This window comes from Vanacampus margaritifer, chromosome 16, assembly GCF_051991255.1.
Source record: "Vanacampus margaritifer isolate UIUO_Vmar chromosome 16, RoL_Vmar_1.0, whole genome shotgun sequence".
Classification (NCBI taxonomy): domain Eukaryota; kingdom Metazoa; phylum Chordata; class Actinopteri; order Syngnathiformes; family Syngnathidae; genus Vanacampus; species Vanacampus margaritifer.
In genome coordinates, this window is record NC_135447.1 from 15,568,207 (window position 1) to 15,577,204 (window position 8,998).

The 8,998-nt window shown below is 37.7% G+C and overlaps 1 protein-coding gene across 1 annotated transcript; it reads right to left on the reverse strand.

Moving 5' to 3' along the window:
* Positions 1-95: 95 nt before the first annotated feature.
* On the reverse strand, positions 96-8,986 carry ei24 (EI24 autophagy associated transmembrane protein). The gene is made up of 11 exons (XM_077547634.1): positions 8,837-8,986; positions 7,899-8,035; positions 6,779-6,924; positions 6,464-6,524; positions 6,262-6,328; positions 6,045-6,169; positions 3,039-3,158; positions 2,330-2,441; positions 2,144-2,255; positions 1,317-1,391; positions 96-1,226 (listed from the first exon to the last, which is right to left on the reverse strand). The coding sequence occupies exons 2-11, from the start codon at positions 7,938-7,940 to the stop codon at positions 1,064-1,066; spliced, it is 1,023 nt and encodes a 340-aa protein (XP_077403760.1). The 5' UTR covers positions 7,941-8,035; positions 8,837-8,986; the 3' UTR covers positions 96-1,063.
* Between the last annotated feature and the right edge of the window lie 12 nt (positions 8,987-8,998).

Below are 8,998 nucleotides of genomic sequence, written 5' to 3' on the forward strand. Positions count from 1 at the left end.
CTTGGAATTTGAATACACTATCACTTGGAAATACTGATTCATTTTTATTGAAATGAGAAGCATTTCCATTATAAAACCTCACTCACAAACATCAGTCTGCACAAACACTGCCTTTATGTATGTGTAGTCAAAATTAAGGCCACTCAACAAAAGCTATTGAATACAAGGTGCTGGAGGGGTTCATTCTACTCACTGTATGTTGGTAGGACACTCAGTATGTAATTTACACAGAACAAATAAAATAGTAAAGGGAAAATAAACGAGGCAGATCTGTAGAAAGCTTGAGTATGCAGGTCAAGGTTTAAATTGTTCTCAATAGGTTTTCACCTTGTAGCAGTGCAACATGAAATAAATAACACACAATGTGCTTGCAGCTTGCCAGCATCACCCTAATTTATCACTGAATACATTTATGATGACAGAAACAGTTTTTGGTCATCTTGTAATTTGCAATGTACATCTTCTCCTAAGGGTGAGGACCATTTTAATTTGGGGAAAACCAGCAAACCACAAGTGACATTGCTTTTGGTTTGTATTGGGTCCCAAATCATTTCCAACTCCCTCACATGTCAATTCAAGTAAAAAAAATAAAATTAAAATAATAAAAGTCCCTTGACTAACATCAAGCTTCCCGAAACTGCTGGGACACCATAACCTGGTAGTCACACTACATGTGAAACTTGCACCATCAAACAAAGACATAGTGCAACGTGTTAAAAAAAAAAATGCTTAAAAGCAAACTGCGTCCTTCAAACTCTATGATTTATTGTGCTGTTATTTCTTAATGGTTAGTCACTCAAATGGCACATTATACAAAATGAGAGTGAAAAACCCCCCACAAGAAAACAATTGAGTAAACTATGTGTTTTGAGTGAGGCACAGGGCATTTATATGTCACACTGACATCGTGGACAAATGAATCTAAATGAATGGGCCAGTGATTAGATTAAAAACATGTAAACCCAATGCTGAAAAACACATTAAGGAAATCCTTCGAAAACACATTTTTTCACATTAAGTAAGGTTCCTTCATGCATCATCATCATCATCATCATCATCATCATCACTGAGTGGGCAGAAGTCTTTGTCGGACAGGGGAGGCGTGAGGGGATGTGAGCCTCTCTGAGGATGTTGATGATGTCATCGAGGACTGCAGGTGGACTGTCTTGTGGAAAAGCTTGTTGCTGATCAACACCACCAGCGAGAAGAGACGCAGCTGAAAATGGCTACAAATAAAGAAACACAAAATATGACTCAGCGAGGGGAACAACATAAAATTAAATGACCAATAAGTGCCGCTTAATTTGACCACTTACTACAGCTTTGTTGGTGTCTTAGCCTCATTAGCGCTGATGATGAAGAGAGGGAAGAGGATGGAGAACAAGCAGCCACTAGACAAAAAAATATATACAAAAGGCTCTCTTTTTTTAATATTAATGCATTCCTTTATGATTCTTTATTTTTTATTTTTTAAATGTATTAGTATCCAGAGGGCAATTCTTTGTTCTAAGTTTGCAAATTATATTTATTAAAATGGAAGTCAACCATAAATATTTCTTGACAATAATATGTTATATGTGACCTCACTATTTTAAATATGACATTCTGATTAATATAATATTTGTGGAATATGAGTTAGGCAGCAAAATCCAGCCATTTTTTTCCATCTCAGGAGGGGGGCTGAGAGACCTGAGCAACATTGATGCCATCTTTAGTCAACAGCAAGTGGCAAAATGGCCGCCCCTAAGATAGATAAAAACGGCTAGATTTTGCTGCTGAACTCAAATTCCACTAGCACAATATCAACCAAAATCCCATATTTAGACTAGTGGGGCTGCATATTATTGTAAAATTATTTATTTTTTGCAATCGTTGGGGTCGACTTCCACTTTAAATAGGCTTGGTAAATCCATCCATTATTTTCTTAACCGCTAATCCTCACAAGGGTCGCGGGGGGCGCTGGAGCCTATCCGAGCTGGCTTCGGGCAGTAGGCGGGGTACACTCTGAACTGATTGCCAGCCAATTGCAGGCTTAGTAAATGAAATGCAAAATACAAGCTATCATGGATTTTTCCGTTTATTTAAAACCCAGGTAAGAAAACAACTTATGAGTCAAACATCCATAGTGGAATTGAGGTCTTACCTGATGATATACGATGAAGGCAAGGCTGTCAACAAAGCCATGGGCAAACCAAAGCCAAAATAATAGGGCCAGTTCCTCTCAATATTAGACAGTCGTTGATGCATCTCGATGCCTTAAATGTGAATTTGTTTTAGTTTGATATTCCATACATGTAAGGTTTATATCTAAAGTACTGGGATATCTCACCGTGGTTGAACCAGCGATACTCAAAACAGTACAGGGAGTAGAGCAGAGACATGTGCAGCAGGCTGACCATCTGTCCAATGGCATCAATGGGAAATAGGCTCACAATCATACCCTGGAGGACGCACATACACAATCTGACATAACTCTATTCACTGTATGAGTGTTTAAAATCCACTTTAAGTTTATCATACCATTTTGGAAAGCAGAAAAACAACCTTAACTCATTTGCTCCTAAAAACGTATTGATATGTTTTTTTAAATTATTGTTTTAATGCTAGAGCATACAGAAGGCTTTTGATGCAGGCTCTGAACTGAACAGAACGATTGAAGCAATGGTAGTTATTACAAAAACGGCCTGCAGGTGACAGCAGAGTATAAGAGATCAACCAGGGCAATTTTGCTAAAAGTTGTTTTCCCAGTGTTTTAAATAGATTTGTGAATAATGACGAAACTTAGCTATATTCTAATGCAAACTGCTGCAAAACAGAAGCAGAGAGAAATGAACTTTTTTTCCAGGTGAAAGAAGAAACTAATCTTTCCTTTGGTAGATTCCATGTTTTCACAGCAATAGAACAGAATATTCTGTGGACCTTGCAAAATCAGTCAAAATCCAGTAAAACAGCTGGGAGCAAAGGGGGTCGCTTCAGTGAAAATGTCTAGGAGTGAATGAGTTAATCAGAGAAACAAAAGACAAACCAAATATTCAAACCTGGATGAGGAAGAGTGCCTGGAGGAGAAGGTTGAAGAGCATGTCTGCGATGATCTTGCTCACGCTGGGGAATGGCTGTGCTTTACAGCCGGAAACTTCAAATGCTAAGTCTGCTATATCCTGCAATGAGTACAGTGTGATCATTTACATGAGATAGATGCATTATCACTCCCTTATGCTATATGAAAATCTATCTCGACCGTATGCCCACGTCAATATCTGAAAATAAAAAAAATTATCGTACCAATAATTTGTATTTTATAGGCATTAAATGAATAAACGAATGACGTCGTCCTCTCCACTCACTACAGCTTGCGCTAATTGAGGAAAATGCTTTTGCACCTCCTCGGTCCAACCTCGCTTTCTGATCATTTAATCTTTCTCGCAACTGTTACTATACTGCCATGTTCTTGGCACAAATTCATTGCTGCAATGTGAGGTAAATCAGGCGCAAATTTTCTCCCAGCTGTCAAACTTTGTGGCCGTGTTTGCGCAGGTATATAATTTGTGCAATATCCTTCGTGAATAAGATGTTAACAGTGAGCAAGCTGCGGGTGCATATGTGGAGCAATTTTCAACGGACGCAACGGATTCTTAGTGGATTTGACCCAGCCTTTTTTTTTTTTTGCAGACAACACGCAGTATTGCAATGGTTGCTGTTGATGTTTATTTCTTCTGTTAGGCCACCATCTGGTGTCCGAATGGCGGATGTTAGTTGTCTGCTTAAAGCTCCCATATTATTCAACTTTTCCACATGCTAAAATAGTTCTCAAATGTGTAAAAGACATGTCTGTGACATGCATTCGTCAAAACTGACTTTGAATCTACTATTTTTGCTGTCTCTAAATCAGCCTAAAAACGCTCTGTTCAAAACAGCCTGTTTTAGGTGCATGTCCCTTTTATGTAAATAGCTGCACCAGGCCACTCCTGGGCCATACCATTCTCCCTCGAAGGGGCTGTGATTTCGGCTCCGGTAGCCAATGTGCTAATGTGGTGAATGGAATCGACTCGGCCATGGCCGAGCAGAAACAGTGTGGTACAACCGTACCAATTTGAGCCAGACGGACATGTCTTTTACACATTTGAGAATTATTTTAATACTGTATGTGGAAAAGTAGCATAACGTTTTAACGTAAGAAAAAGTAGCATAACGTTACTACAGACCCAATGTGGTAGCATTAGTTTGCGGTAGGGCTGGGCGATAAATCAATTTCTTGAATTTATTCGAGTGTTTTGTTGTGGACGATTAAAAAAATTATAACATCGATGTTTTTCTCCCCCTTTCGTTGCGCCGCGCCCGCGGGCTTCCATAGCTTTAGCTTTGCCAGTCGTGTCCTCTCACACTCCACACGGGAGGAACTCAACAACAGCAAACAAACTCCCGCAAAAAAAAAAAAAAAAGTTTTACTATGTTACCGTGAAGGAGTCAGGTGGCAAGTTGCCAGTCATGGCAAAGTAACCACTGCGGATTGTATCGTGGCAAAAACAATACCGAATAATAATAAAAGGGGGAGATTTTTGCGATTAACGCCCCCCCACCCGTATCTCCGGAACAACAAGTCCTTCCAATTATTAGTCTCTCCATGTCTGATATGTTTCTATGAAGTACCAAGTTTGTAGTATTCTTCTTAATAAAGTCCCTCACTTGCAGATATTGATAGAAATCCCTTCTTGGAATGTTATATTTACCAGTTAATTGATCGAAAGACATCATAAAAGATGCCTCAAAAAAATCATGAAATTTAAATAGCCCCTGTTGTGCCCAGTTTTTAAATGTGATTTAGTGATGTCAAACAGTTGTGGAAGTTTAATCTGCCCGTTTGAAGCACACAATTCAGATAGGAGGAGAAAGCTAAAGAAGTCGCGGACGGACTTTTTTCATACCTGATTTTTATCAACATATTTTGATATATTACAATATATATATTGTATTATATGTTATATTATTTGTATTCATTACTATATTGTTATTTTATTATTTATTTAATTTAAAAATGATTTTTAGATAAAATATTCTTTAAATGAATAACAAATAAGGTTAAAAAAAAGAATTAAATATTAAAAAAATGCCAATATTAGATTATATATATTGTATTATATGTTATATTATGTTATTTTATTAATTATTTAATTAAAAACATATTTTCAGATAAAATATTCTTTAAATGAATAACAAATTAGATTAAAAAAAGAATTATTAAAAAAAAATTTTTTAATGCCAAAGTCCAAATTTGTAAGTTGTCAGAAAAAGAGACGACAGGTAGATGAAAAGTTTATAAAAATATCTAAAAATGTCCAAAAAGTGACCACAAAATGTCCAAAAAGATCCAACAAGAGCAGAAGATGACCATATGATGTACAGTCATTTCTGGACTATAAGGCACACCTGACTATAAGCCGCGCTAGCTAAATTTGGGAAATACTACACATATAAGCCGCAACCGACTGTAAGCCGCAGGTGTTTATAATGTTACGGCACCGGGTTCCCGCTACTTTCTTTTCCATAATAAATGTGCAAATTGCCTCGCTCTCGTTCTGTCTCTCCTACTGTATTTGGGCTCACTTGGTTTGTTTTGCTCTGCCTGATGCTCTTGCGCTTTTTTTAATAGTACGCTCCCTTGTGATCTGATGGATAAGCCGCACCTTTGTATTAGCCGCAGGGTTGAATGCAAGTGAAAAAAGTAGTGGCTTATAGTCCAGAATTTACTTTACACAAAATTGCCCTAAAAAAAGGCAGAACATTTATTTTTAAAAAGGCAGAAAAGAAAACAATCAAAAAGTAACTATAAAATGTCCAAAAACAGAAGAAGAAAGGCAGAAAATTGGTGGTGATATGTAAGAGGTGCGGAAACAGGAAGAGGAACATCGATTTTAATAAGAGTCGTTGTATATACACCAATGGGAATGTGTGGCAGGCTTGTGTTGTTTTTTTCTTATGCAGATAAAATAATTTGCTGGGGTTAGAAGACGTGGTAATAACGAAAAATAATAATATCAGAGACCAACCTGAAACCAGATAGCGTTGACAATCTTGCTCAGGACAAAGAGTGGGAGGACCCAGAGAGCACTGAAGACAGATGTCAGGATGAACTCTAACCATGACCAAACAGTGCCATGAAGCGAAGGGTCACCTGGAGCAAGGAAAAAATGTGTTCTGACAGGTATCTTTCACAACTGGATAATCCATCATTAAGTCCCTTAAAGCTTCATATACACTACATACCGATAATTTTTGCAGAGAGTGTCTGTAGTAGTGGAATAAACACCCGGTAGAAGAGAAAAAGACTGAGCTACAGAAAAAACACACAAAAACAAGATTCAAATCTTACCAGAACATTTTGAGTGAGGAACTTCTCTTCAATTCTCAAAGTTGTCATGCTTAATCACAGACATGCTTGATTTTAAAAGTAGGTTGAAATTCGTACCCAAAAGACTCCTCCATTCCAGGCACAGCACTGAAAAATCCTGCTGGCTACTTTGGGGTCACTACAACGACAAAAAAATACACATACCTGTTTAAATGGCAGTGTGTTGTGATTTAAAAAAACAACACAATCAGACCAAGATATAACATTTGAAAACTTTTTCTGACATTATTGTTACCTACACACAACTCAATTGAGAGAAAAACATTCATCTTCTTGAGAGTGGAACTAAAAACTCAGCTAGCTCACCCTCTTATAACTAATTGTACTGGTCTGAATTGCCATCGTCAGAATCAACACCACAGTTTGACATACTTGTCTGGTTTACGCTCCTCACTTTGAGCTCGTCTCTGTGCCAAAGCCCCGCTGGCCCTTCTCCGCCGCTGCTCCTCCCTTTTCTGCTGGATGCGGGCATCCAGCTTGGAGATGGTTCCAATCCCCAGTATGGAATCCTTGATCCCCTGCAAGGTCCCAAGTGAAAAAGAGAATATAAGTTCTTAACGCTACATTCTATAAAAAAAAAAAGGGTTTATCATTGATGACATTTCAGGGACCTGATGTTTACACCCAAAAACTTGTTCTAGCTAATTGATAAAGCATTCTTTAAAAGAAAATGAATTTGCAAAGTTGATGTATTTGTTTCATGCTCTTAATACAAAGGGTTCATATACTGTATGCATGATCTGTGAGACACCGTTTTTGTTATTATACGACCAAACAGATAAATCAGTAGGGCCCAACCGATTAATTGGCCGCTGATTATAATCGGCCCTTCAAACATCTGCCAATTGGGCCAAATAGCTGATTATTTTCCCCTTAAAACGTTATAATTAATAATAGAAATTCTGATTTTTTTTTTTTTTTAATTCATCCAAAAATTTACAAATTAAACGAGCAGCTCTTAAATTGTAAAATGTGCAGCTAATCCATGTAATCGGTATTGGCCGATCTTGCTTATGGCAGATCGGAATTAGCAACATAAATCACTGATCGGAACTGCCCTACTTCATTTGATAAGCATGACTTTCAGTGATTTTGAGAACAAACACACCAGTAACTTTACAAATCGTGGTTGATAACAAAATACAGGTGGAGGGCAGGTGTAATGATTCACGACATGATACCTGCCCAATTCTATAAATTCTATTCTATAAGACCTGCAAAATTCTAGGACATCAACTTTCCTACAACACAATCATTTCTTGTTTTATGATTATTATCAAACTTTTTGGGGGGGCATATTTGAATGATGATGGTTATGTTGGTGATGTAAAAAGTAATTTAGGGGCTTTTGACTTTGGAAATGCCAATATAATGCAATACAAAACTTTATTCCATAAGAAATTAGCTAAGTGAATCAGTAAATTCACTTTCAGGGTCTGTAAACTAACACCATCCTGCCACGTGCTGTGGGTTCATGTGTGGTGCTGCTGACCGTTGCAACATTCCGGAGGAAGACCCTGACACTGTCTGTCATCTCTGTACCAGCTGCAGATCCATCAACTGCAGAAGCAAGAGGGGCGGTTGACCTGGTGGTCAGCTCTCATGGCAGGAAGATGATCACCCAGTAACCTGTCAAAAATCACACAAAGCACAACTGATTAAGGACGTGATCTGCGGTAGATATACAGAACAACTGAAAGTGGAGGGGAGGGGGAGCGGGGGAGAAAGAGACAAACAGGCTGACAGACTTTTTGTATATTTTTTGTATTTTATTTTGTCATACATATTTTCTATATTATCACATTTAAACATTACAATTACTCAAAGAGTAAGATGTAGTTTTAATAACGGGGAACTTGAAAAATGTTCAGTATACTAAAAATTGCCATTTTTTCTGAGTAGCAAGATATTGTTTACCTGGCTTCTTCTCTTTTAAAGAACATGAAAGAGAACAAAGAAAAGCCGCTTTGAAACGTGTAGACAGCACAAATCAAAGAGTACTACCTCACTTAAATACGATCGTAATAATCGAATTTGCGTTGTTACATTTCGGTGGGATACACAGAGTTGTCGAATTAAATATGAATGGATTTCTAATGGATAGAAAATTAGGCGTTTATTTTCTTTCCGACGAGAAACTATTGTTTACAGTCGGCGTTAACACGCTGTCTCGGGGTTAGCCAACTTAGCAGTTTTTTTTTTCGCATGCCAAAAAGAGCCACGATAGTATTGTACGACGACATTTGTCTTTATGTTGGCATGAATTTGATGTCTGTTGTCCAAATTTATCGGCACCTAGCTAGCTTGTTTGTTTATGCTGCTAGCTAACTAATAATGTTCAACATCTTGTGTAACCCTTGTATTAAATGGCTAAAAAGAGACTTTCATCACGCCAGGAAAGAGCTCAGTCGTTGGTAGTATGCACCTTACCTTATGCGTCAGGTAATTGGATAAATTAACGTTTACAGTTTCTCTTCCTCCTGTATATGGCAACCAACAACAAGAACACTGAATAGACTATCAGGGCCGAAGGAAAACACATTGCGCAAGCTCCAACACTGAAGCATCGTGGGAAATATAGTTCTTATCACT

Coding starts and splice junctions, on each gene's coding strand:
- ei24 (XM_077547634.1), bottom strand. CDS start 7,940: ATGACAGACAGTGTCAGGGTCTTCCTCCGGAATGTTGCAACG. Junction 3,159..6,044: donor TCAACGCTATCTGGTTTCAG/GTTGGTCTCTGA, acceptor TACTCATTGCAG/GATATAGCAGACTTAGCATT. Junction 2,442..3,038: donor AGGCACTCTTCCTCATCCAG/GTTTGAATATTT, acceptor TGCGTCCTCCAG/GGTATGATTGTGAGCCTATT.